At 48.0% G+C, this 27,603-nt stretch overlaps 2 protein-coding genes across 7 annotated transcripts; both read left to right on the top strand.

The window, feature by feature from the left end:
- Positions 1 to 1,155: 1,155 nt before the first annotated feature.
- Positions 1,156 to 9,989, top strand: LOC310696465 (uncharacterized protein). Of its 2 annotated transcripts, none has more exons than XM_083482032.1 (4): positions 1,156 to 2,673; positions 3,681 to 3,782; positions 6,580 to 6,658; positions 9,379 to 9,989. In XM_083482032.1, the coding sequence occupies exons 1-4, from the start codon at positions 2,560 to 2,562 to the stop codon at positions 9,675 to 9,677; spliced, it is 594 nt and encodes a 197-aa protein (XP_083338158.1). In that variant the 5' UTR covers positions 1,156 to 2,559; the 3' UTR covers positions 9,678 to 9,989. The 2 variants fall into 2 exon arrangements, with proteins under 2 accessions (XP_083338158.1, XP_083338157.1); XM_083482031.1 differs by having other exon boundaries at positions 2,568 to 2,673; positions 3,592 to 3,782.
- A 6,766-nt stretch (positions 9,990 to 16,755) lies between these two features.
- ING4 (inhibitor of growth family member 4) lies at positions 16,756 to 25,327 on the top strand. Of its 5 annotated transcripts, none has more exons than XM_083482012.1 (8): positions 16,756 to 16,879; positions 18,048 to 18,119; positions 18,699 to 18,865; positions 19,061 to 19,175; positions 20,559 to 20,664; positions 21,375 to 21,522; positions 22,794 to 22,855; positions 24,609 to 25,327. In XM_083482012.1, the coding sequence occupies exons 1-8, from the start codon at positions 16,843 to 16,845 to the stop codon at positions 24,646 to 24,648; spliced, it is 747 nt and encodes a 248-aa protein (XP_083338138.1). In that variant the 5' UTR covers positions 16,756 to 16,842; the 3' UTR covers positions 24,649 to 25,327. The 5 variants fall into 5 exon arrangements, with proteins under 5 accessions (XP_083338138.1, XP_083338140.1, XP_083338139.1 ...); XM_083482013.1 differs by having other exon boundaries at positions 16,759 to 16,879; positions 21,378 to 21,522; XM_083482010.1 differs by having other exon boundaries at positions 16,759 to 16,879; positions 20,556 to 20,664.
- The last annotated feature ends 2,276 nt before the right edge of the window (positions 25,328 to 27,603 follow it).

Genomic DNA, 27,603 nt, shown 5'->3' with positions numbered 1-27,603 from the left:
ATGGAACAACTGATTGGTTCCAAATTGGGAAAGGAGTACGGCAAGGCTGTATATTGTCTCCCTGCTTATTTAACTTATATGCAGAATTCATCGTGCGAAAGGCTGGACTGGATGAATCCCAAGCCAGAATTAAGATTGCCGGAAGGAATATCAACAAGCTCAGATATGCAGATGACACAACCTTGATGGCAGAAAGTGAGGAGGAATTAAAGAACCTTTTAATGAGGGTGAAAGAGGAGAGCGCAAAATATGGTCTGAAGCTCAACATCAGAAAAACGAAGATCATGGCCACTGGGCCCATCACCTCCTGGCAAATAGAAGGGGAGGAAATAGAGGCAGTGAGATATTTTACTTTCTTGGGCTCCATAATCACTGCAGATGGTGACAGCAGTCACGAAATTAAAAGACGCCTGCTTCTTGGGAGAAAAGCAATGACAAACCTAGACAGCATCTTAAAAAGCAGAGACATCACCTTGCCAACAAAGGTCCATATAGTTAAAGCCATGGTTTTCCCAGTAGCGATGTATGGAAGTGAGAGCTGGACCATAAAGAAGGCTGATCGCCAAAGAATTGATGCTTTTGAATTCTGGTGCTGGAGGAGACTCTAGAGAGTCCCATGGACTGCAAGAAGATCAAACCTCTCCATTCTGAAGGAAATCAGCCCTGAGTGCTCACTAGAGGGACAGATCCTGAAGCTGAGGCTCCAATACTTTGGCCACCTCATGAGCAGAAAAGACTCCCTGGAAAAGACCCTGATGTTGGGAAAGATGGAGGGCACAAGGAGAAGGGGACGACAGGGGACGAGATGGTGGGACAGTGTTCTCAAAGCTACCAGCATAAGTTTGACCAAACTGCGGGAGGCAGTGGAAGACAGGAGTGCCTGGCGTGCACTGGAGAGCCAGTGTGGTGTAGTGGTTAAGAGCGGTAGTCACATAATCTGGGAAACCGGGTTCGTGTCTCCGCTCCTCCACATGCAGCTGCTGGGTGACCTTGGGCCAGTCACACTTCTGTGAAGTCTCTCAGCCCCACTCACCTCACAGAGTGTTTGTTGTGGGGGAGGAAGGGAAAGGAGAATGTTAGCCGCTTTGAGACTCCTGAAGGGGAGTGAAAGGCGGGATATCAAATCCAAACTCTTCTTCTTCTTCTTCTTCTGGTCCATGGAGTCACGAAGAGTCGGACACGACTAAACAACTAAACAACAACAATCTTTCACTCTATTCAGCTCATTGAAATACACATACACACAATGCCTGTGGCAGCAACTGGCTTCTGAAGGTTCCTCGGGCTGAAGGTTTGGCAGCCCTGGTGAAACCAACCACCCCCTGGTGGCAAACTGTGTCTCCTTCGCCCCTCACAGTTCTTCCTCTGGAAACAGCTCCCTTCTGAAAGCTGCTAGGGCTGGAGGATGGGGCAAGGCAGGTGGGAAAAGCCATTACCTATCTTCTGACCAACACTGACTCTCTCCCCTCACAGTTCTTCCTCTGGAAACAGCTCAGAACCTGTTTTACCAAGGATTTCACGTGCACAGCGCAAAACACACACATGCCCAGAACACACATTGCGAATTAAATGCGAGGCTCAAATCTTTTTGAATTTTGCATATTAGAGCTTTATAGGGATGTTGAATATCACCATAGCCATGAATCATGAAAGAGAAGAATTTGGTTGCTCCCGCTATCTCTCTGCTTCCATTTTATGTCTAGCTGATCCTTCGTTTCCGACATTATCCTGAGCATTCGATGATAGCTCCTTGTCCTGAAACCGAACCAAAGGCCGATCTGCCCAGAACGCTCTATCCTCAAAGTCAGCAGCTCTTTTAACTTCTCAGCCAGCAATCCCTGCAAGCCTGTGGCTGGTGAGAGATATGAGCATGCAATGGCATCCTGGATCATTCTTGAAAACATATAAGTTATGTTTTGCTTGTGTTGGCCCAGTTCTGTCTGCACCGCTGCTACTTAGGAAAAGAATGGGGTGATGACACATTCTTCTGCTGCCTATTCCTTTCACAAAGAACCCGGTTTGAGAGATGGTGGAGGCTGCCTCACATTGCCCCGGCAACCCTACGAAGCTAAGTGGAGGGTCTGATTGTTCTGCCTGAGCAAAGTTGTGTTGGTATTTCAAAGTCTCCCTCTCACCCCAAGCGCAGCTGCCAACACACACACCACCCAGCAAAACACACATCTACCTTCTGTTGCCCTCATTTCCATCTCAATAGCTTCCTCTCCTCTGGCCCAGTCTCTATTCACCCTCTTCATGCTTTTTATTCCCCCACCCTGTCCCGAAAGGAGCAGCTGGCCGGCCTGAAATGAAATCCCCTTTTAAAATTCCCTCCCAGCTCTCTTCTGGAGAGTTCATTGGAGTGCAGGCTGGCTTCCTAGAGACCATCACACTCCTCCCCTCAGAAAGACAAATAGGATTCTGTAGCTGTTCATTGGCTGCCTCTGTTGAGGAGCGAGTAAATAGGATTTGCAGACAATGTGACAGCTGTGCTGGGGATGCCCTATAAATTAAAGGGAGGGCAGAAGGAGGGAAATTTGAAAATATTCTCAGAGAGACAAGATGAGCCTGGAGGCGGCAGATAGCAAAGCTTCGTGGATGACGACAGGGGCACCCAGGGGATGCAGCTGGAAGAAACCACATCTGGAACAGCCAAAACGTCTGGTCTACAAAAAGGTACATGCGAAAGGAAAGAGAGTGAGAGAGAAGCTGTGTTGGCAAAGGTCTGGAGGTGGGTTAAGTATGGGCTGACATGGTTGTAAGGAAGGCAGAGACGGAAGGAGACAGAAATGAGCAACAGGTGCAGTTCTGCAGGATATTCACTGCAATCCCCATTGAAATGAACAGGTGAAAAAGAGTGAAGCTCTGATCTTGTGCATCTCTGATTTACTTCGGTGGGGATTACTTGGGGGAACTTCCCACCCAACTGCGTACCCATGTTAATTAGTGAGAGGGGATTTGGGATATGATATACAGTGAAATGAAAAAAGAATTCAAATATACATTCCCAAAGAAATGAGAGGCTTTTTTATTAGGGATAATAGGAGATGAATTGAGAAAAGAAGACTGCAAATTATTCTTGTATGCCACGACTGCTGCAAGGATTCTTGTGGCCCAAAAGTGGAAATCCCAAGAGTTACCAACCCTAATGGAGTGGCAGACGAAATTATTCGAGTATACTGAATTGGCAAAAATGAGTTATAAAATTTGAGACCAAAAAGTGACAACGTTTGAAGAGGAGTGGAGTAAATTTGTTGTGTATATACGAAATAACTGTAGAAGTTTAAAAACTGTAGCAGGGCTAACATAAATATTGTGATGTATATAGAATGTAATTAAGAATCTGCAGGAATGGATGTAAATTGGGAAAACCGAAGCAGGGAAGGAGGGAAGTCTGGGCGCGAAATTGCACAGGGTAAATAAGAAGATAGAAAAGGTTGAATGTTAAAGTTTTACTTTAATTTTGTTTTGTTTTTGAAAATCAATAAAAAAGTAATAAAAAAATTAGTGAGAGGGGATATCATTTGGATTTTCTGATTCAGGCACTTCAGTGTTTTGGGCCAGCTTTGGTCAACTGCTCCCCCTGTTCCCCAGTTCTTCTCTTCCGCCTTTTGTCCTTGCCCAGCTTGACAAACAGCTTCCTAGTCAATTCCTCTAGTGATGCAGAAATTCTTCATCTGCAGATCATCAAACCGCTAATGGAGAAGAAGCGAAGGAATCGAATTGCTCAGTCTCTCAACCAACTGAAGGCTCTCTTACTAGGTGGCACCAGCCCAGGTAACAAGGTAAGGAGCCACGTTTGGTGTCTCCCCATAACCCATAATAACACATGCCACTGGGGATGAGAGGCCATCCACCATCAAGCTTCTGTATGTATCTAACATGATAAGCTTCAACTTTTAATGTTGTTATTATTTATTAAATTTGTATGCCACTCTATACCCGCATGTCTCAGGGCTATTGCAACATAAAATTAGAATTTAAAAACACAAAATTCATAATAAAACAAAACAACCCAATAACCCTCCTCCCCAACACATTTTAAAAGGGCATTGGATGTCAAACAGCCAAAGGTCTGGCTAAAGAGGAACGTTTTTGCCTGGAGCCTAAAGGTGTACAATAAAGGTGCCTGGCAAACCTCCCTGGGGAGAGCATTTCACAGATGGGGAGCCACTGCAGAGAAGGCCCTGTTCTCGTGCTGCCACCCTCTGGACCTTTCATGGAGGAGGCACACGTTGAAGGCAGAGATAGTCGTTGAAGGCGTATCCACCCCCATCGTTCAGCCCGAACACTGAGGTCCAGCGCCGAGGGCCTTCTGGCGGTTCCCTCATTGCGAGAAGTGAGGTTACAGGGAACCAGGCAGAGGGCCTTCTCGGTAGTGGCACCCACCCTGTGGAACACCCTCCCTTCAGATGTGAAGGAAATAACTATCCTACTTTTAAAAGACATCTGAAGGCAGCCCTGTTCAGGGAAGCTTTTAATATTTAATGCTGTACTGTTTTTAACACTTGATTGGGAGCTGCCCAGAGTGGCTGGGGAAACTCAGCTGGATGGGTGGGGTATAAATAATAAATTATTGTTATTATTATTATTATTAGGGCCTCAGAAGGCGATCTCAGGGTCTGGGTAGGTTCATATGGGGAGAGGCAGTTCTTGAGGTATTGCAATCTTGAGCTGTTTAAGGCTTTAAAGGTCAAAACCAGTACAGTGGTACCTTGGTACTCAAACTTAATCTGTTCCAGAAGTCTGTTCCAAAACCAAAGCATTCCAAAACCAAGACATGTTTCCCCATAGAAAGTAATGCAAAACGGATTAATCCGTTCCAGACTTTTAAAAACAACCCCTAAAATAGCAATTTAACATGAATTTTACTAACGAGGCCATTGATCCATAAAATGAAAGCAATAATCAATGTATTGTACTATAAAATAAGACAGTATTGCAGATGATAAAAATTTAAATGAATTGTTTTTCTTACCTGCACTGTCATTGTCTGGATGGGGGGGCTTTTATCCATTTCTGGAGTCACACAATCAATCAGCAGCTGAACTGGGTTCCACAGAGTCACAAAAACAAATTAACTGAAAAAGCCTCAAAAAACAAAAATGCAAAATAAATAGCAAAAACAAAAGTACCAAACTTAATCTGTCAAACGGACTTCCGGAATGTTTGAAAACCAAGGTGCAGCTGCTGGTTGGTGCAGGCGCCCTGGAAACAATAGTCGACAGCTGCATCAGACCTTTGGCTTCCGAAAAACATTTGGAAACCAGAAAACTTACTTCTGGGTTTTTGGTTTGGGAACCAAGGCGTTTGAGAACCAAGAAACCACTGTACTTTAAATTGGGCCCAGCAACTAATCGGTAGCCAGTGCAGTCGGACCAGGATCAATGTAATATGCTCAAACCATCTTGCTCCGGTGAGCAACCTGGCCGCTGAATTCCGCTGAGTTTCTGAACTGTCTTCAGCGGCAGAATAAACTTGTTTCTTCATATTCTCTCCCTCTTTCTCTCAGGATCCCTGAGAAGTATAGTTGTGTAAGGCGAGCTTAAGGATGTAAGGGAGAATTCTTAGCACTTTCATCAAACTGCAAAATAAAAAAATTCCTTCCAGTAGCACCTTAAAGTAGCACCTCAAACTGCAAAGTATTCTTTTAGGGGAGCCAGGAGAGTTAAATTGGTACGGCACTGAAAGAGGTTTGTGGTGCAGATATAGGTTCCTCCTATTCCTTCCTGCCAGGAAGCACCTACACAAAAGGATCTTAATTTTTTTTTGTATTCTGAAGACAACCAATCCCACTGGGTAACATGCTGGATATCAGTGGAGCAAAATGCAAAACCCAAAGGCTCACAATTTGAAGCTTGGAGTATAGGACACTCTCTCCCAGCGTTCAAATGACAGTTTGGGAGAAAAGTTCCAGTAACAGAAAATGCAATATGAGTTGCAGGAAGATAGTCTCGTTTCATTCCCTTTTGAGACACCACACTAGAAAACTTACCATATTTTTTGCTCTATAAGACTCACTTTTTCCCTCCTAAAAAGTAAGGGGAAATGTGTGTCTTATGGAGCGAATGCAGGCTGTGCGGCTATCCCAGAAGCCAGAACAGCAAGAGGGATTGCTGCTTTCACTGCACAGCGATCCCTCTTGCTGTTCTGGCTTCTGAGATTCAGAATATTTTTTTTCTTGTTTTCCTCCTCCAAAAACTAGGTCTTCTTGTGGTCTGGTGCGTCCTATAGAGAGAAAAATACGGTGCATTGAACTACCTTCAAAAAACCTTCAGAGCTGTAGTTTCATGGGGTGTGCTGAGAATGTTTTAAATCAGATATCCCTGCCTTCTTATTAGGAATTCCCATTCCCATGGTGCTTCCGTAGGGGACTGTGAAATTTAAAGTGATTTCAATCTGTGATGCAGATGTCCCTCCAAATTCATTGAATAATAGTTTCTTCGAATTACCAGCTCTCTTTGTTCAATTGAGAGTAGTTCCTGTCTATGCCAAATCCTCTTCTTTCTCCTCTTGCAATGCCAACTTCTGCCTGGTTCCAAGCCAGTCTCCAGTTATCCTCTTTTTTTCCCCTCCCAAAAGCCTCTTCCTAATTCTCGCATGGACAAGGCAGCTCTTCTAGAAATGACTGTGCAGCGGATTCAAACATTGCAGCTAGCAGGTGAGTTGTAGGTGGGAATGGCTTATTGCAATGTACCATAGTGAAGATGGGTAACATGGAGCGAGTTGGGTGTGATGGTTAGGGTGGAGACCAGGAGTGGATCTACACACAAGAAAAAAACGCTATAAATAAGTCAGAAATTAAATCGTGATAACAAAAGGAAAAAAAGATTATTATTTTTGCTCCCCACCACCATCTGGTATTGCATGTTTGTAACACATTCAAAACACTTTTTTCTACTAATGTAGCTGAGTCCCAGTGTTCAAATCCCCACTCAGATATGCAGCTCACTGGGTGACTTTGGGCCAGTCACCATCTCTCAGCCTAACCTACCTCATAGGATTATTGTGAGGATAAAATGGAGAGAGGGAGAGTCATGAAGGCCACTTTGAGTTCATTGGAAGAAAGGTGGAATAGAAATGCCATAATTACAGTGGTACCCTGCAAGAGGAACGCCTCAGAAGACGAAAAACTCGCTAGACGAAGGAGTTTTTCGTTTTCTTAGTCGCTTCGCAAGACGCATTTCCCTATGGGCTTGCTTCGCAAAACGAAGCTTGCCCCGCAAGCTCCGGGGATAGCGGGGAAGCGCAGCGCGTCTTCCCCGCTGTCCCCGGAGCTCTTTTGAAGCAAGGGGCGGCGGGGAGAAGATCGCTTCTCCCCGTTGCCAGCCCCGCAATCTCCGGGGACAGAGGGGAAAGCACGCGCGCGCCTTCCCCTCTGTCCCCGGACCCCTTTTGAACCAAGGGGCGGCAACGGGGAGAAGCGATTCTCCCCGCTGCCCCTTCCCTTGCTTTAAACAGGTCCGGGGACAGAGGGGAAGGTGCACGGCGCTTCCCCTCTGTCCCCGGACGGTCTCCATAGGAACGCATTGATTGATTTTCAATGCATTCCTATGGGAAACCGTGCTTCGCAAGACGAAAAACTCGCAAGAAGAAAAAACTTGCGGAACGAATTAATTTTGTCTTGCGAGGCACCACTGTATAATTATAACAATAATAACAAATGTAGTGCCTCAGAGAGTCGCTTAAGTCACATGCACAGAATGGATTGAGTTCACTAGGCACAGGCTACAAAATTTTATCTGGAATGCAGGTGGGCCTGCCAGGAGGTAAATGGAGCAGGATTCAGCTCCTAGATCATTACAGCTTATAATCACAATTGTGTGAATTTTGCTTAAAAGAATTAAAAGTCTGTAGCCAAGCAAGCTGAATTCTGCAGCCTGTATAAATGATGTGAATGGGCAAATCTGCATAATTTCTCTCATTCAGCTCTGTTAAGCTATGCAAGACCAATTGAAATCTTCAGTCATCCTCTCTGGTTTCTGATACTTCCGCTGGCATTGCCCACATACTTTCATTCAGACTTTCATCCGTAAGGTCAAGAAGTTGCGGCAAACCAAGACCCAAGGGTATGTACCCAAAGGCAAGATCAGAAGGGACTGGACAGAGGAGGAATGGTGGAGACTGCCTCCCCAGCCCGAACCTTTCAGAGAAGAGGAAGGCAGTATAGATTTACAACAGTGGTTTGTGGGAGGTCATAGCTCAGAGGCAGAAGAGGGGAGAAGCTGGGAAATAATGGGAGAAGAGGAGGAGAAGGCAGAGCCAAAGCAGCTGGCTGACATGTTATCACTAGAAAGCATTCCAGACCCCCCTTCTGCCAGAACCCGGTGAGCATTGAAAGTAGGAGAGCAAAGGGCTCAGAGGCAAATAACTCTAAGTGGCCACCATCAGGTGGGTGGTGCTGTTGACAACTAAGGAGAGAAGGGGGGGTGGAGATTACTCGGAGTAATGCCATTACTCCAAGAGGCTGCATTTCTAAGCCACTCTCTGTGAATGTTGAATAAAATACATTGTCAATAACTCTCCTCTGTCTATTCCTGGCAGCCTACCGTAGGGGGATCAGATTCCCTGATGCCTGACAGAAGGGCTTTTTCTCCTTCACTTTTACACTGTGAATCACTGACATACTCACCTCCCAACTGATTGCTGATTTAATGATCAGTTTTGCCCCATCTCTATACCTTAGGCAGGCTGTCTGCTGTTTTCATTGTTTAAGGTGTCCCTTGTATCCATTTAAAATTGAATTGGGGGTTAAGCAAAAACATGGAGGATAAGGCTGTCAATGACTAGTCATGATGGCTCTGTATGCACTACCTCCTGAACCCAGAGGCACTTGCCTCTGAATACCAGCTGTTGAGGGTCATGAGCACGAGTGTGAAAACAGACCAGTGGTGTAGCATGGGTTGCCAGCACCAGGGGCTGTGTGGAGTAGGGTGGGTTGAAGGCAGGGAAACGGACGGGGTACGCATGCATATCCAACTGCCTAACGTTATCCGCGTCACCCAGGAGGTCGCAGCCGCAGAGATAAGAAAAGACGAGATGTTCCATTGTCTGGAGAGGTCACTTCCTGGTTCGCATGGAGGATACGTTTTTAATGGAGCCTAGCGATGGGAGTGCGCAGCTGCGTTGAAGCAGCACTAGGTGTTGAAATTTTGCACCCCCTAACAATTTTGCGCCTAGGGCAACCACCCTTGAGCCCCCCACTGAACAGAGAAGGGCTTTGCATCTGATCCAGCAAGGCTCTTTTATGTTAGAAGAAATCACACAGCTTATACCCCAGGCCCCTTTCTCTTCATGACATGCAGATGCATACATTTGATGGATGCTTGACTTGCCTCTCTCCTTTCATCTCTCCTTTGTATGTTCTTTTTCTCTCCGCAGTGGCAGAGGACAAGGGCTTTCATACCGGATACTCCTACTGTGCCTCTCTTGTCCAAGCCTTCCTCATTTCAGAGACACAGCGGTATCTGAATGCTCCCAGTCAGTCAAGCTCTTCATCCAGACACACCTCTGGGACTTCACTGGCAATTTCTCCACCAGCCTCTAAGCTAGGAAAGGTCTCCAGCTGGAGTGAAAAGTGCCTGGCTTCCCCTGGCTTTAGACGTTTTGAAAGGTCTGTCCCTTCTGGGATCCTGAACAGAACAGGGTCCCAGGTATTCTGGAGACCCTGGTCCACTTGAAGCTCTTTTAACCAATATATAAGGAAATGAGGGCAGAAAGAATCCTGTGTGTACTGGAGCTTCTAATTTATTTGGCTTTGGGGAAATACTTTCAGGAATTTTTGTGTGCCTGTGAAGCTCCATGGAGGAAAGTATTTGTGTCCTTCTTGTTCTGTCCACCTTGTCTTATGATCCATTTCCTGCTGTGTACATAAGTTTTTCCCGTCCTGCTTTCTGTGATTCTACATCTCACTGTTCTTGGTGTTGTTCACATGTATTAAATATAAAAGCTTGAAGAAAAGGAAAATTATTTGTAAATAAATGCTTCAAAAATACAGAATGATGTAAGAATTTTCATTAACTATATTGTTTGGCCTTCTCCTAAGTGGGTCAAATGTTCCCTAAATAACTGAAACTGAAAGAATGTCATCTTTTTTTTGGAGGAGCTTTGTGTTTGGCATTGATATGGAAGAACACCAGTGCTTTACCAATCGTCTGCACTTCATTTGTGTTATGTAGTGTAGTTTCACCCTGGGGCCAACAGGGGGATACTGTATATAGTTTTCACTCAGGTCTGTAGATAGTTTTCACTCAGGTCCGCGTCTGTTATTTTAGGCGGGAACTCTGGGCTGTTGTGGTTACAATGTTGACAGCCGGCTGCCTATAAATACAGGCCGGCTGAGCTGTTCGCAGTCAGTTCTATTCCAGCTTACCATAATAAAGAGCTACTTGAAGAAATCGCTGTGCCGGCTGCTATGTCAACCCACGACTTAACACTGGCGACGAGGATGGGATGGATGGACATCAGAGCACAGCCAGATGCGGCCAGCCTCTGAACTGAGCTGAATCACAGAGCGAAATCACTGAGCGAAATCACTGGGCAGAACCAATTCAGAGCTGACTGTTCTGGCTAGAGCACTGTGTTCCATCCATCGCCCTTCACGCCGGCATCGGAATCATGGCTTCACTTGTGCCTCTACCGCCGTTTGCGCCAGCCTCTGAATCATGGGACTCCTACCTCGCTCGGTTCGACTGCTACCTCCAAGCCAACGAGCTGACAGAAGTATCACAGGAGCGGAAGCGGGGCCTATTCCTCAGCCTCTGTGGGCCTGAGGTGTTTGAGACGGCCCGAGCGTTGGTTGCGCCTGAAGCAGTCCAGGCAACACCATGGGACACGATCCAAGAGAAGCTCCGCAACCACTACGCACCAAAGCCGTCCAAGATTGCTGCCCGCCATGCGTTCTACCACCGGAACCAGGCAGAGGGGGAGTCAATCAACAACTACACCACCGCCCTGCGACAGGCTGCAATGCACTGTGAGTTCCGAGACTTAGACGATGCCCTGATGGATCGAATCGTCTGCGGGGTCCGGGACATCCATCTGCAACGGCGCCTCCTAGCCAAGCCAGACCTCACGCTACAGAAAGCCATTGAGGAGGCTGTGGCCTCAGAAGCTGCTGAACGCTCCGCCCAGGAGATCCGCAAGTCCAGCAGCCCGCGTCTTGCTAGGGAGCCAGTTCCGGTGCATCATGAAGAGGCCAGCAGTGAGGAGGCATCCTCCAGTGAAGACGATGACGTGCACCAGACAAAGCGGGAGCGCAGGAAGTTCCAACAGAAGTCCAAGGGCCAACCGGAATGTGCTGGCTGCGGAGGCAACCATTCCCGTGCCAAGTGTCGATTCAGAGACGCCATCTGTAGGAAGTGTTCCAGAAGGGGCCACATCGCTAAGGTCTGCCGATCGGCTCCGTCTGACACCCCCCCTTCATCGACTCGCAAGTCCAAGTCTTCACTCCAGTCTGCCAAGGAAAGTTGTTTCGCTCTCACCAACTGCCGCTGCCCGTCTGGAACCACGATTGGCCAAACCGACTCGCCTACGCGACGCAAGCTGAACATCACGGTGCTCATTGAAGGAGCTCCATGTGACATGGAGATCGACACCGGGTCTGCCCTGTCCATCGTGTCATGGAGCACCATCAAAAGACTGGTACCCAGAGTGTCCAAAAGGCAACTCGACTCTCACCGCGTACACCTGAGAGACTACCAGGGAAACGACATTCCCGTGGTAGGCGTTGGCCGGTTCCGGATCGCCTTCAAGGATTTTTCGGGCCTGCTCCGGTTGGTGGTGGTCGAAGGTCAGCGGCCAAGCCTCCTAGGGCTAGACTGGTTTGATGCCCTCGGCCTGGAAGTCACCGGCATCAACTGCATCTCTAACGCAGAGACTGAGGGTCTGGTCAAAGACTTTGCCGAGGTTTTGATGGCACCTTGGGCCAATATACAGGTACGCCCATCTCCTTTAGCCTTGATCCACAAGTCGCCCCCATCAAGCTAAAGCCACGCCGGGTTCCCTTTGCTCTCAAGGCTAAGGTGGACGAACAACTGGACAAACTGATCGCCCAAGGAGTTTTGGAGCCGGTTGACCACGCAAAGTGGGAAACCCCCATCGTCACGCCTGTCAAGCCAGATGGGTCGGTGAGAATCTGCGCTGACTACAAGTGCACGATCAACAAGGCACTTCAGCAGCACGCTTATCCGGTTCCTGTTGTCCAACACCTGCTGCATTCCCTGGGTGAGGGTAAGGTCTTCGCTAAGCTGGACCTTGCCCAAGCCTATCAACAACTGCCAGTCGATGATGCCACTGCTGAAGCCCAGACGATCGTCACCCACCGGGGGGCTTTCCGTTGCCGCCGGTTGCAGTTCGGGGTGAGTGTGGCTCCTGGCATTTTCCAAAGCCTTATGGAGCGTCTCCTGCAAGGGCTTCCGGGCGTGGTACCATATTTTGATGACGTCTTGGTGTCTGCAGACTCACACCAGCAGCTGTTCGAGCGCCTCCGTGCCGTGCTGACCAGGTTCCAGGAGGCCGGGCTCAAGGTAAAGAGGGAGAAGTGCCAGATTGCCGTTCCACAGGTAGAGTTCCTGGGCTATCTTATCGATGCCTCCGGTCTTCATCCAACCACATCCAAGATCCGCGCTATCCAGCAGGCCCCCACCCCAAAGAACAAAACGGAGTTGCAGGCATTCCTGGGGCTGCTGAACTTTTATAACATGTTCCTGCCCCACAAAGCCACAGTGGCTGAGCCTCTTCACCGACTCCTTAGCACTAAGACGCCTTGGGCCTGGAGTCATCGGGAGACGGCGGCCTTCAACGCGGTCAAGGCTCTCCTTTCTTCAGACAGTGTGCTGGTACAGTACAGTGAATCCAGGCCGCTGGTCCTTGCCTGCGACGCCTCACCTTTTGGCATCGGTGCTGTCCTTAGTCACCGTTTTCCAGATGGAAGAGAAGCACCGCTCGCCTACTTTTCCAGGACACTATCTCCGACGGAACGGAATTACAGCCAGCTCGACAAGGAGGCATTGGCACTTGTGGCTGGAGTGAAGAGGTTCCATGAATACCTCTATGGCAGGACTTTTGACCTCATCACTGACCACAAGCCACTCCTGGGCCTCCTCGCCGGTGATCGTCCAACTCCACCGGTCCTCTCACCACGCATGCTGCGATGGACTGTTTTCCTGGCTGCCTACCACTACCGGCTCATCCATCGCCCGGGGAAATCGATGGGCCATGCCGACGCCCTCAGCCGTTGCCCTCTTCCAGCATTTGTGGAAGATCCGGCTCCAGCTTCATCGCTCCTTCTGATTGAGGATCTTCCGGCAGCGCCTGTATCGGCTGCCACTGTGGCCTCCGCATCTGCCCAGGATCGCACCATCAGCCGGGTGCTCAACTGGGTGTGGAGGGGGTGGCCACAAGGGCCTTTTGCATCGGAGTTCCAGCCCTTCGCAACCAGACAACATGAACTCTCAGCTCATCGCGGCTGCCTGCTGTGGGGAGACCGCGTCGTGATTCCCCAGGGACTCCGTCAGCGCGTCCTGGAGGCTCTGCACGTTGGCCACCCGGGAATTGTCAAAATGAAGGCGTTGGCTCGGTGTTACGTCTGGTGGCCTAATATGGACGATGCCATCACTGCCTGGGTGTCCGCCTGTCAAGCGTGCCAGGAGTCGAGGCCTGCACCACCGGCAGCTAAGGGACACACCTGGGAGACGCCAAAGACACCCTGGTCGAGGGTGCACATCGATCTGGCTGGCCCCTTTCACGGCCGGACCTTTATGGTAGTGGTGGACGCCTATTCCAAATGGCTGGAGGTCGCCCTGATGCCCTCCACCACTACCGAAGCTGTCATCCGGGTGCTGCGAGGCCTGTTTGCAACGCATGGGTGTCCTGATGTCCTTGTCTCTGACAACGGACCGCAGTTCACGTCAGGCACGTTTGAGCGGTATCTTTTGGGACTGGGCATCCGCCATGCCCTAACGGCACCCTTTCATCCATCCAGCAACGGGCAAGCGGAAAGAATGGTGCGCTCGACAAAAGAGGCACTGGCGCGCCTGGACCGGGGAGACTGGCATGAGCGGGTCGCCGAATACTTGTTCGTGCAACACATCACCCCTCATGCGGCCACAGGGAGGAGTCCTGCTGAACTGCTTATGGGCCGCCGCCTCAGGTCACCGCTCGACCGGCTACACCCAGACTTTGCCGTGGCTGAACCCCCAGGCTGTGCCAACGCACCACGGTCATTTGTCCCAGGAAACCAGGTCTTTGCCCGGAACTATGTGGGGGACATCCCTTGGGTGCCAGCCACAGTAGTGGGAGTCACTGGACCTCGCTCGTACCAGGTGGCACTCGAAGACGGACGCTTGTGGCGACGGCACATAGACCAGCTTAGGCGCAGGGTTGGGGACTTGGACACTACCGAGGTGCCCCCAACTGCGCTTGCGACGCCAGAAGAGACACGTACAGATGGCGAGGCCCCACCTACACCTCCCTCGCAAACTGCCAGCGTGGAGCCGAACCAAGCCGTTTCAGAACAGACTCAGACCACTCCACTTGCGGAGGCTCCACCCACAGCAGCGGATCCAGGGGAGTTGGTTCCAACGCCACCTAGGGTCGCACCACAGCCTCAGCGAGAACTGTGTGGCCCTCCGGACTTGGCTACCAGTCCCCGGCGGTCTGGCAGAGTTTCCAAGCGCCCAACTTATTTAAAGGACTATGTTGTTGGACAGGTATCACTGTTGGTCTAAGTATGGGAAATGTAACCGATATGCTTTTGTGCTTAATTGAACCATTACGCGTAGTGCTGTATATAAGGAAACCATTACGGTTGTAACTAACGCCTTATCTCGGTGGGGAGGGGTGTTATGTAGTGTAGTTTCACCCTGGGGCCAACAGGGGGATACTGTATATAGTTTTCACTCAGGTCTGTAGATAGTTTTCACTCAGGTCCGCGTCTGTTATTTTAGGCGGGAACTCTGGGCTGTTGTGGTTACAATGTTGACAGCCGGCTGCCTATAAATACAGGCCGGCTGAGCTGTTCGCAGTCAGTTCTATTCCAGCTTACCATAATAAAGAGCTACTTGAAGAAATCGCTGTGCCGGCTGCTATGTCAACCCACGACTTAACAATTTGCAACTGGAATATGGTGTTTGCTTTCCACCATCAAGCCCAGAAAACGTTCAAGTTCCCAATATGTATCTCCCAGACAGAGGGATACAAAAGTTTGGACAAGCCAGTGATTGCAGAGGGCAGAATAACAGCTTCCTGTTTTGTCTGAATCCATGTTACACCCAGGGCTATTTTTAAGGCAGTATCTACCCCGTTAGCTGCCATTCCTTCTCCTGCTAGGAACCATTGAAACTGCAGTTTTGCGAAAAATTATCAGCCTCCCTGTTATGTACTGAGTTGAATAGGATCCAAAATGCAGCAGTCTGATTGGTCCTAGAACAATAGGATCCAAAATGCAGCAGTCTGATTGGTCCTAGAACAATAGGATCCAAAATGCAGCAGTCTGATTGGTCCTAGAACAATACAGTAGTATGATTGGTCCGCAGGAGCCACCCAATCCAGCTCCAGGTGGAAGTGAATCCACAACCTGATTGGCCTACAGGAGAATCCCGGAATTAGCCAATCACGTGCAGCCCATTGTGTAAATAATGTATATAAAGTGTTGTAAATAAAAATATGCCCTTTTCCCTTATGAGGTATCCAAGAGCCCATATAGAGTCCTTACATAGGTTCCCTATTGGTAGGAGAAAATAACAGAGGCCAACCAGAGAATATTGAGAAGCAAAGCAGCTAGTAAGCTTGATCTTTATTGATCTGTTGCAACAGGGTACTCCCCTCACACGCAGGAGAGGAAGAGGAACCAGAACAATGGCCTGCAAGGCCTTATAAAGACTTTTGAAATTCCCATCCTCTAGATCAAGACCACCCCCAGAAACATTATGCATACATCACAGAAGGGGTGTAACCTAAGACCACCCCTCAGATACATCCCACCTACATCACAGAAATTTAAATGTTGTTTTTCTCCTGTCCCAGTTTATCTCCTGTCTGGCAGGTTGCTTGATTGGATTTCTGGGGAGCCTGGCCATTCTTTTGTAGTGGTAAAATACTTATTTCCTGGGCCAGGTCACAGGCTCACACCTTATTCAAACACAGATTAAGACAGGATTTGTGAAGGAAGAGACAATGGGGAGGCTTTTCCATTTTTAACCTTGCAGAGAAAGGATTTGGTCAGTTTAGGAATCAAAATGGTTCCAGGCTGGCTTTCCTGTGCTGATCTATGTATGTGCAGTTATGAACATTACTATATATCTAAGACCATAAAATTCCTATCACAAAAGCAGATACTTTGAGGGGGAACTTTGATTCCTCCTCACCACTATGAACTGAATAAAGAGTATGAAATCCACTCTCGACTCTGAGTATATTTCACCCCCCCCCCCAAAAAAAGAAAACACTAAGGTTCTCTGGGGGGGGGGACCCTGTTAAATTGGTATAAAACTCGCATGAACTTGTAGTTGTTGTTGGAAATGCTTGTCACTGAGGGGAAGGAGACACTCCAAGATCCTGGCTCACCAGCCAGACATGTATTTCCCCCAAGCAATAGGCTTGAAGAAGTGGACTGGTGGTCTGGATCTATTAGAAACACAATGGCTGCCTCCCAGTCGAGCTCCCTTTGCAGCGGAGGACTAAGGGGAGGCGAGCTGGGAAGCGAGCGGAAGCGACCCGGCCTAGAGGGGGCGGAAGTGCCTCTGCCGAAAACAGGAAGCTGCTCCTGTTAAGGGCGGAAGCGAAGCCAAGGTGGGCGGAGCCGGCGGGAGGGGAAAGAGCCCGTGCGCTTGGCTGGAACCCAAGATGGCGGCGGGGATGTACCTGGAGCACTACCTAGACAGTAAGAGCGGGCGCGGGGCTCGGGCGGGACGCGGCTGGAGGCAGGCGGCGCAGGCGGCTCCCGGGAGGCGGCAGAGGCCCCGAAAGCCCGCAGTCGGGGGAGGGGGGTCGAGGCACCTCATATTCCTACGTGTGGGTCAGTTCACACGTTACGGCAGCAGCCGACCCGGGTTCGCCCTGGTTCCTTTTTAACAGGGCGCTGCGGCTTAATCCTTCAGTGCGCTCAGTGGTTCCAGTTCCTTCCCTTCGGGTGCGTTGTCTGCTTGAGTTTAGCCCTCATTCTGTTTTTCATTCCCCCCCCCCACCCAAGAAGGAAGGGTGGAAGAAAGGAACTGCTTGATATTGGCATTGGTGAAATTTAAATATAATAATGTTTGGAAATTCCACACCCCCTCTCTCTTCTTCCCATATCCACAGTTTGGCTCTGCCCTGGTTAAAATATGGCAGTGCACTCAGATACTGCTGGACACAAACACCCGCTTTACAAAACACACACACACACAACCACCATTGCATTGTGCTTTGTTGGTTAATATGTGTTTGTGTGTGTGCAAGCATGCACGGACGCAGCGAATCGCAACACGCGCAGTCGTGGGTTGCGTTTACTTCAGGATGCGCACGGGACTCTGGAACGGATCCCGTTCGCATCCTGAGGTACCACTGTATTGACATGTGTTTTAATCTGTTTTTTAGCTTATAATTTATTTTAAGCATTTTTGAATGTTTAAGATCATTTTACTGATAATGTTATCGTTCTGTTATTTTTAAAAATGCTTTGATGTTTTATTGCGGTCAAGTCTCGTGAAGTAAATAAACAAAATGTGTTTTAAGGTGTGCACCTACAAATGTAAAATAGAGTTGAAGTAAATGTGGGTATCGTATGAGTATGCTAGTCGAAGAGCCGAAATTGGCTGCAGCTTCTTTTCAAGTATATGATTGGTTAGGAAACCTGAGTTTGTTAACACAAGAAGTGGCCCTTTCTTTCTCTTATAATGCAGCTACTTGGCTTTAAATGGTGTAAAATTCACCCTGTAGCTATTCAGTCAACATGGAGTTAATGTTGAGCGTACAGTAAAAGAAAGTATAAATGAAGGTGTAGGAAAGAAGTAACACAGGCAGGTCCCCACCAAGCTGATCTTCTCCATCTCACACTTTCCCTCTTTCTCTAGGCATTGAGAATTTGCCCTTTGAGCTGCAAAGAAACTTCCAGCTCATGAGAGACCTGGACCAGCGAACAGAAGGTAAGTCTGCAAACCCCCTGCTGATTCAGATTAACTATGTAAGTCTTCTTTGTCACACATTCTTCTTTGTCACACAGTCGCAGGTGGCGCTGTGGTCTAAACCACAGAGCCTAGGGTTTGCCAATTGGAAGGTTGGCGGTTCGAATCCACATGATGGGGTGAGCTCCTGTTGCTCGGTCTCTGCTCCTGCCAACCTAGCAGTTCGAAAGCATGTCAGAGTGCAAGTAGATAAATCCCTTTTGAGAGTGCCAGTGTGGTGTAATGGTTAAGAGCGGTGGACTTGTAATCTGGTGAACCAGGTTCGATTCCCCGCTCCTCCACATGCAACTGCTGGGTGATCTTGGGCTAGTCATACTTCTCTGAAATCTCTCAGCCTCACTCACCTCACAAAGTGTTTGTTGGGGGGGAGGAAGGGAAAGGAGAATGTTAGCCGCTTTGAGACTCCTTAGGGTAGTGATATCATCCAAACTCCTCCTCCTCCACATTGAAGAACAAATAAACCTGGTGTTCGTATCCCTTTCTGTTTGGTGTCATGCCAGAGTGGTCTGCTATAATGCTGCCCCCTGCTTTTCCTTTCAGATCTCAAATCAGAGATTGATAAACTGGCCACAGAATATATCAGTAATGCACGGACGTTGTCTTCAGAGGAGAAGCTGGGGCTCCTCAAGCAGATCCAAGAGGCCTATGGGAAGTGCAAGGAGTTCGGCGACGACAAAGTGCAGCTCGCAATGCAGACGTATGAGATGGTACGAGGGGGCCTGATTAGGTGGGGCTTTTTGGACAGTCTTTGTGAAGAGCCTTCATCCAAGCAGAACTGTATCTCTTTGGGCAGTTGCTTTCTGCTGCCATTCTCTTTGCCTTTTTATAAGTCTTTGCTCTCTTGGTGGTTGGGGACATATTACCTCAAAAATAACGCTCTCCCCCTCTTACCGTGTCTGCAGGTAGATAAGCACATCCGGCGACTGGACACGGATCTCGCCCGCTTTGAAGCTGACTTGAAAGAGAAGCAGATAGAGTCAAGTGACTATGACAGCTCATCCAGTAAAGGCAAAAAGAGTGAGTTCTGGTTTCTGTAGAAGTGGCTGGCATGAGGGTGGGAACAGGGACAAATGAAAGATGTCCAGAAATGGGGATAGTAAAATTTAGTCTTCAGGACAAGTTACTATGAAAGAAAGACTGCATCCCCCTAAATCTGTTTTGAATTTACAGTGGTGCCCCGCAAGACAAATGCCTCGCAAGACGAAAGAGTTTTCCGTTTTTTGAGTCGTTCCGCAAGACGAATTTCCCTATGGGCTTGCTTCGCAAGACCAAACGTCTTGCGAGTTCTTGAGAGTTTGTTTCCTTTTTCTTAAAGCCGCTAAGCCGTTAATAGCCGCTAAACCGCTAATAGCCGTGCTTCGCAAGACGAAAAAACCACAAGACGAAGAGACTCGCAGAACGGATTAATTTCGTCTTGCGAGGCACCACTGTATAACAAATCTAGAGAGGTACGGAAGAGGAAAAATTACTAAGTATTTCCTTCCATTTTGCAGATGGAACTCATTGGGTACCATCCACACAGTTGCTGCCTGACTCCACCCAAACTCATAGTGGGGGGAAATGCTAATAGGTAGACAAGGGGGGAAATATTCCATAATGGGTGACTTGAAGCACGCTTGCATTGGCAGGGTAAATGTAAAGAGACATTTTCATACAGTAAGTGACTGTGCCTTAGAACAGTGAAGTCAACCAGGAGGGAAGCCTTTCTGGTGCTATCAAATTGAACATATTTGTAGGCGAAAAGTTGTGTCGACGTAGAATTTGATGTTAAAAGAAGACACTTCTAAGAAGAAGAGAGGATTGGTTAAAACAAAGTTAAGGAAGAGATGCTGACACCAATTTATTATTTATATGCTGATCATCCGGATGGCCCCAGCCACTCTGGGCAGCTTCCAGCAAATTAAAGCATCAGACACAGTAAAACATCGAACATTTAAAACTTCCCTAAACAGGGCTGCCTTCAGATGTCTTTTAAAAGTCAGATAGTTGTTTGTTTCCTGGACATTTGATGGGAGGGCATTCCTTAAGGCAGGAGTGACTACCAAGAAGGCCCTCTGCCTGCTTCCCTGTAACTCCACTTCTCGCAATGAGAGAGCCTCCAGAAGGCCCTCGGAGCTGGACCTCGGTGTCCGGGCTGGACAGTGGGGGTAGAGACACTCCTTCAGGCTCTGTAAGCTGATCCAGCAGCTTTTTTGGTGTGCAGTGAGATTCACATTTGGCTTAATTTATTCAGATTGCTAATGCTGTGTTCCAGTGTGGGGAGGGGGAGAGATTTATAGAGCTCCAAATTGTTTTTTTCTACAGAGATTTGAAAGCATCTCTATAGGCCAAATAAGCTCTGTTTGTCCCAAAGAGAGGTACTTGATTTGCCCCCCTTTGTCCGTGTTGTGCACATAGAAGGCCGGGTCCAGAAAGAGAAGAAAGCAGCCCGTGCTCGGTCCAAGGGGAAGAATTCTGACGAGGAGGCGCCAAAGACAGCCCAAAAGAAGCTGAAACTAGTCCGCACGTGAGTGGGAAGAGGGGGCAGGCAGAAGGCAGGGATCTGTGTTAGTAGATGTTACCAGTCTCGCCCAATGTCAGCTCTACTCCATTCTAGTACCATCCCTGGTCGTTGTTGTGCCCAGAAACTCTGGCAGACTAGGTGGTCAGTTTTCCTACTGGTGAGGATTGCGAGAAGTGCCAAGCTGGCAAGTTCTTTATTTCTTAAGGGAGACCAAGGTAGTTCCAAGGGACACGGGTGGCGCTGTGGTCTAAACCACTGAGCCTCTTGGGCTTGCTGACCAGAAGGTCGGCGGTTCAAATCCCCACGATGGAGTGAGCTCCTGTTGCTCTGTTCCAGCTCCTGCCAACCTAGCAGTTCGAAAGTACACCAGTGCAAGTAGATAAATAGGTACCGCTGTGGTGGGAAGGTAAATGGCGTTTCCGTGTGCTCTGCCTTCCGTCACGGTATTTCATTGCACCAGAAGTGGTTTAGTCGTTATTGCCACGTTACCCAGAAAGCTGTCTGTGGACAAACGCCGGCTCCCTTGGGCTGAAAGCAAGATGAGTGCCGCAATCCCATAGTCGCCTTTGACTGAACTTAACCATCCAGGGGTCCTTTACCTTTTACCTAGTTTATTCCAGAGTGAGGTGGGGGTGAAGGGGACGTTTTTTGGTTGCAGGGGTCTGAGAGAAGTCTCCACTGATGACTTACTAACTCTGCTTTCCGTCCTGAAGCAGCACAGAGTACGGGATGCCTTCGGTTACCTTTGGAAATGTTCACCCCTCCGATGTGCTGGACATGCCTGTGGACCCCAATGAGCCCACCTACTGCCTCTGCCACCAAGTCTCCTATGGGGAGATGATTGGTTGTGACAACCCTGATGTAAGAGCCTCTCTTGGGAGTTGAGGGTGGGGGGGGAGAAGGGCTTAGCTCTGGGGCAATGTGAACAGCTGCAGATGCAGGGGATATAAAGGGCCTCATGACACCATTGTGGAAATCAGGATTCTGAAACTAGAATACAGTGGTACCTCGGGTTACATATGCTTCAGGTTACATACGCTTCAGGTTACAGACTCCACTAACCCAGAAATAGTACCTTGGGTTAAGTACTTTGCTTCAGGATGAGAACAGAAATCGTGCTCCGGCGGCGCGGTGGCAGCAGGAGGCCCCATTAGCTAAAGTGGTGCTTCAGGTTAAGAACGGTTTCAGGTTAAGAACGGACCTCTGGAATGAATTAAGTACTTAACCCGAGGTACCACTGTATACAGTTTATAACTCAGGACATTGTTGTGGCCTTATTTGAATCATCATCATTTGTATGCTGCCTTTCCAAAGTTAACTATGCTGAAGAAAGCTTGCAACATGAAAGCATGTACATAATTACAGCAATATAACAAAAGTAGTCATGAGCATAAATAAAAATATCTCTGTAAGCATACAGAAAAATAAACAATCCCCAAATAAATCATAAGGTTTAACAATAAAGATACAGCCCCCCCCCCAATAACAGCAAAATTTATGCATCTCCAAAATTAAATCTTGACCCCCCCTAACAAAAAAAATCCCCTAAGCAATACTCCACCCCAAGAGTGCTTTGCAGGACTCGCAGCAAAAATAGCTTCTGGCATCTTCAGCAGTCCCAGCTTTTGTAGCTGGAGTCAGTCCAGCCCCTTCCTCAGGCCAGCTGAAAAGAGGAGCAGCAAAGCAGGGAGCCAGCCTTGCAGGACTCACAGCCAAGATGGTTGGTTGCAACTGGCCAAATGCCCTCGCTGAGACAGTATCAGTTCTTTGTTAGGACGTAGAAGCTGCACTCGCTGAACTGGTTGACGGATTCTTCAGCAGGGATGATTCCACGTGTGTGTGTGTGTGTGTAACATATCTTCAGAGTAGAGGGGGCAGATGAGCCCCATAGAGATAGATAGATAGATGGATGGTTAAGCAGCTTTGGGAGAGTCAGGAGCAAGGGAGAAGGGAATGTTCATTATGGAGTAGAATTACATACTGATCCTTTACAAAGACAGTGATGGCAAACCATAAGAGGGAGGGAAAGGGCTTGAAAGTGAAGCTCTGAGAAACCCCAAACAGTTCTAACATTGAGAAGAGACGAGGGGTCACTAACTTTAAGCTTTTGTGCTCTTTATATCTTTCCCCAGTGCTCCATTGAATGGTTCCATTTCGCTTGTGTGGGCTTAACAACAAAGCCAAGAGGGAAATGGTGAGTGACTATTTGCTTTCTACAGTCATACCTTGTGTTGCGTCTGCTTCATGTTGCGCCTTTTCGTGTTATGTCCCACAACAACCCAGAAGTACCAGAACAAGTTACTTCTGGGCTTCACCGCTCGCGCATGCGTAGAAGCGCTAAATCGTGCCGCGCACAAACACGGCACTTCTGGATGCGAACTCTTCGAGTTGTGGGTGTGCCTCCGGGACGGATTATGTCCACAACTCAAGGTTCCACTGTATAGTGCATGAGTAGGCAAACTAAGGCCCAGTGGCCAGATCCGGCCCAATCAGCGTGTTTTTACATGAGTAGAATGTGTCCTTTTATTTAAAATGCATCTCTGGGTTATTTGTGGGGCATAGGAATTTGTTCCACCACCCCCCCAAAAAAATAATAGACCTGCCCCCACAAGGTCTGAGGGACAGTAGACCAACTGATGTGGGGGGAAATGTATATTGGACTTTTCTGGCAACACAAATGCTTTAAAAGGTTAGATGCAGTGACTTGCAAAAGCTCAGAACCAGAGAGAAGGTTGTTTTTGTTGAAAAGAGGCACCATCTCCAACCTTTAGTTGTGCTTCTCTTTTGTGGAAAAACCATTTTCTTCCAAATGCTCCATGCAGTCCTGGCAGACTGTTGAAATCCAAATTCTTAAAAACAAACAAAAAAGCTTTACATATTTTTGAAACCTAGGCACAGCATTGAAGGAAATGTATGAATAGCACCATCCTATGACAAGATGAAAAATCTGAAATGAAAAATCCAGATGACATCACCAAGTAACATAAATTATGCTCTACTGGAAAGTTTTCTTTCACTGGCTTTCCTTAAAACAATGTTCCCCCCCCCAAACTTACTACAATTCCCATCATCCCTTACCACTGGTACTGCTAGCTGGGGATGATGGGAATTGTAGTCCAAAAACAGTTGGAGACCCAAGTTTGGGAAGCAGTGCCTTAAAGGAACAGGAGCATCTGAATAGGACCCTCTAGGTCAGACTAGACTGTCTCCTACTTTTAGTGACGCACAGAATCCAAATTGTTTTCCTACCCTGCCTCCAGGTAATGCAATTTTTGTATACAAATTTACTCAGTTTGCGTAGCACCTATTACCGTATTTTTTGCTCTATAGGACGCACTTTTCCCCCTCCAAAAATTAAGGGTAAATGTGTGTGCGTCCTATGGAGCGAATGCAGGCTCCTTGGCTTCAGCGATAGCAACGCGAAGCCTCTGAAGCGCAGAGGGAGCGCTCCCTCCGTGCTCCGGAGGCTTCGCGTTGCTTTCGCTGAAGCCTGGAGAGCGAGAGGGGTCGGTGCGCACCGACCCCTCTCGCTCTCCAGGCTTCAGGGATAGCTGCCTGAAGCCTGCGGAGCGCAGCGCAAGTTCCCGCTGCGCTCCGGAGGCTTCGGGTTCCTTTTTCTGAAGCCAGGAGAGCAAGACTCTCCTGGCTTCAACAGAGAGGGAGAGCTGTGCAGCTCCCCTTCGGCGAAGCGGGAGGAGAAATGGAAGGGGCTCCCTTTCCGCTGTCGCTTCGTTGAAGGGGCGCTGAGCAGAGAGGGGGAGAATTTATTTTTTCTTGTTCTCCCCCTCTAAAACAAGGTGTGTCCTACAGAGCGAAAAATACGGTATAGTACTTTCTTTTCTGCTTGCAGAATTGGGAATTTCTTAATACACAATTCTAGATGCCTTTTCATTCTCAGACACCATTTGTCTTGTGATTACTGCTTTTGCCTTGTCTCCCTGCTACAGGTTCTGCCCTCGCTGCTCCCAGGAGAGGAAGAAGAAATAAAACCTGCGTGTTCTGAGGTCCAGATGTGGTTACCAGAACACCCACCCCTAGTCCTGGGCTTCAGCACCCTTCTCCCAGTTCCTGGGGTTTCATAGTTAGGGGGTGGGTTTCATCCTGGGTGAGCAGAGCTACCTGTGAATGGTTTGTATCCATATGATGGTTCCTGCGTGTACTGAAACACTCACGGCTTCCCAGTTCCTCTGTGGCGGCAACCCTTGAGGGGGAAGATGGAGTAAGCCTTCTTCGTTCTTACCACCTTTTACCCTGCATAGGTTCCAAAGCTTGCATTAGCTCGGAGGAACCCAGACTTGTTGGTGGAAGAAGGAACGACACCTGAATAACAGAAGAAATAAAACATTTCCTCCAAAAATTTCTCATTTGTGTCCCAGAAGAGGGGCAACCAAGTCAACCCCCTTGTTCAGTAAGCTTGGGTGAGAAGATGGGTCTTCCCTTTCCCCCCCACGACATTCCATTTCTCAAAGGGAGCGGAACCGTTTAGAGCCAACTGGAATGGGTCTCGTTTTCTTCGTGAGGAGGAGCGCCCCCTGCCTGCTGAATGAAGTGTTTTGTGGATTTTTAAACGGAGGCCATCCAGAATTCACTCCTCTCTCGGTGGTGCTTGTATTGGGGGAAACCCCGCGTTGTAAAATATGGCATTAAATAAAGTCAGTTCAACAAACTTTGTAGTGATTCTCGGTTGTGAGTAGAGGGGTGGGATTCACGGAGCAGGCAAGTCATTGACGGAAGAAGAGGCATCTTCAGCACTTAAGAGCTCTAACTTGCCTGTCTTACCTGCAGTGGTTGTTTCTGATACCTGGTTTTCAATATTGCGATATATCACCAGCTAAACATCGCGATATGCTGATCTAGCACAATGTCTGAAATAAGGGCGGAGCACGGTTGTTGCTGCTGCTGTTATTATTTTATTTGTACCTCACCCATCTTAGTTGCCCCAGCCACTCTGGGTGGCTTCCAGCAAATATAAAAGCATCATAAAATATCAAAAATTAAAAACTTGCGTGTACAACTTTGCTGCCTTCTGATGTCTTCTAAAAGTTACATTTTAACAATGCGAAAAGCTAATACTGTAATTAACGATGGGGAATTCAACTGGTTATAGCAACAGGAGACAGACTTCACAAAAGTGCTTTAAAAAACCTGGGTTTTTTTTAAAAAAAATTAAGTACAGCCATACCTTATGTTACGTTTGCTTCATGTTACATTCTTTCAGGTTATGTCCCGCAGTGACCCGGAAGTACCGGAAAGGGTTACTTCCGGGTTTCACAGCTCGCGCATGTGCAGAAGCACAAAATGACGTCATGCGCAGAAGCGGCAAATCGCAGCCAGAGGTACCACTGTATTTGCTAGATACCTAAATGAAAAATTAGGCACCAGACAAGCATCCCAGAAGAGGGATTTTTACAATGGGGTGTTGCAGCCGAAAAAGTGCTTTTCATGATTATTAGGATGAGCCTGATACCTAAGTCTGCAGTGGCTCCACCTGATTTTGGCTTTTGCTGGCTCCACAATGCAGCCCCCAACAGGCTACCCCCGAAGTCGGGATCTCTCAACCCACGTAGGGCCTTATAGGTTAGCACTGTGACTTCGAATTGGCCTTTTCCTCCACTTCCTGTCCTGGCCCCATCTTGCTCTCTTAGTTCCTACTTGCCTTCAGGTTTCTACTTTCATTTATGTTTATGGTCCAGTTAACGCTCACAAATTTATTAAAGCCCATGTTCTGCTTCATGTGCTCTTTCGGGGGGGGGGGGTTATTTACTTATTGCCATTTTGTGTTTCCTAGCTATTCTGCTTAACACTGCCGTAACCAAATAAAAGTCATTTCAGGTTTACTGTAGTTGGGACAAAATGTTCTACAGAAGTAAATGGAGGCAAGAATGAACACAGGCATAATACAATATATTGTATTTTTCCATCTATAAGATGCCCCCTATTTTTGGGACTCAGATTTTAGAAAATAGGGGGAGATGTATCCATATATGATGCCCCCTATTTTTTGACATAATTTTTAGGGGGGGAAACCTAGTCTTATGCACGAAAAAATACGGTAACTGTCTCAAAGAGTATAGATATTTGCATCCATTTCACTACCATCTTTAAATTACCATTTTAATCTGGACTGGTGCTGCTTCATTTTGGTACCTGCCTACCTATTTCCATTTTAAATGTACACATGGGAGTTGGCACAGTGCGAGGCACCCGCAATCATTTTGCATGTCACTGTGAGAGAGCTATGTTTTTCCTGCTTGGCAGGGGGTTGGACTCAATGGCCCTTGTGGTCTCTTCCAACTCCATGATTCTATGTCGAGCCCTAGTGGAGGAAAAAGCATGCCCTGCAAACAACTAAACGTGGGAAATTGTGGACGGTGCTATCTTGGAAACAAGAATCCTGCAGTGGTAAAGCCTGTCCCTGCTCAACCACCCACACCGTCCCACAATGTCATCCTTTTTCTCCAACTTTCCCAGCTTCTCTTGTTGTTGACACAGAAATGTCGGTATCCAAGGAGAAAAATGCACAAGTGGCGCTACCTCAAATTACCGTATTTTTTGCTCGATAAGACTCACTTTTTCCCTCCTAAAAAGTAAGGGGAAATGTGTGCGCGTCTTATGGAGCGAATGCAGGCTGCGCAGCTATCCCAGATGCCAGAACAGCAAGAGGGATTGCTGCTTTCACTGCGCAGTGATCCCTCTTGCTGTTCTGGCTTCTGGGATTCAGAATATTTTTTTTCTTGTTTTCCTTCTCCAAAAACTAGGTCCGTCTTGTGGTCTGGTGCGTCTTATAGAGCGAAAAATACGTTAATTAACGTCCACAAGCATCTCCTGCGTAAACCCCACTTGAATGAACCGGACTTGAAGAACAGCTCTATGTTCATCATCTGCTCCCATTCATTTTTCTATCAAATTGTGGCCCATTATTCAGAAGTTTGCTTCCCACTC

The sequence above is a fragment of the Podarcis liolepis genome (assembly GCF_965112155.1).
Source record: "Podarcis liolepis genome assembly, chromosome: 17".
In the NCBI taxonomy this organism is placed as follows: domain Eukaryota; kingdom Metazoa; phylum Chordata; class Lepidosauria; order Squamata; family Lacertidae; genus Podarcis; species Podarcis liolepis.
This window is presented reverse-complemented; position numbering and strand designations above follow the sequence as displayed.

What these genes read in the sequence shown, in the direction of transcription:
- LOC310696465 (XM_083482031.1), top strand. Translation starts at nt 2,619, where the DNA reads ATGCAGCTGGAAGAAACCACATCTGGAACAGCCAAAACGTCTGGTCTA. An exon ending in AACGTCTGGTCTACAAAAAG is followed by an intron (nt 2,674 to 3,591) that starts GTACATGCGAAA and finishes CCTGTTCCCCAG; the next exon opens with TTCTTCTCTTCCGCCTTTTG. An exon ending in GCACCAGCCCAGGTAACAAG is followed by an intron (nt 3,783 to 6,579) that starts GTAAGGAGCCAC and finishes CCCTCCCAAAAG; the next exon opens with CCTCTTCCTAATTCTCGCAT.
- ING4 (XM_083482014.1), top strand. Translation starts at nt 16,843, where the DNA reads ATGGCGGCGGGGATGTACCTGGAGCACTACCTAGACA. An exon ending in CCTGGACCAGCGAACAGAAG is followed by an intron (nt 18,120 to 18,698) that starts GTAAGTCTGCAA and finishes TTTTCCTTTCAG; the next exon opens with ATCTCAAATCAGAGATTGAT. An exon ending in ATCCAGTAAAGGCAAAAAGA is followed by an intron (nt 19,176 to 20,555) that starts GTGAGTTCTGGT and finishes TTGTGCACATAG; the next exon opens with AAGGCCGGGTCCAGAAAGAG.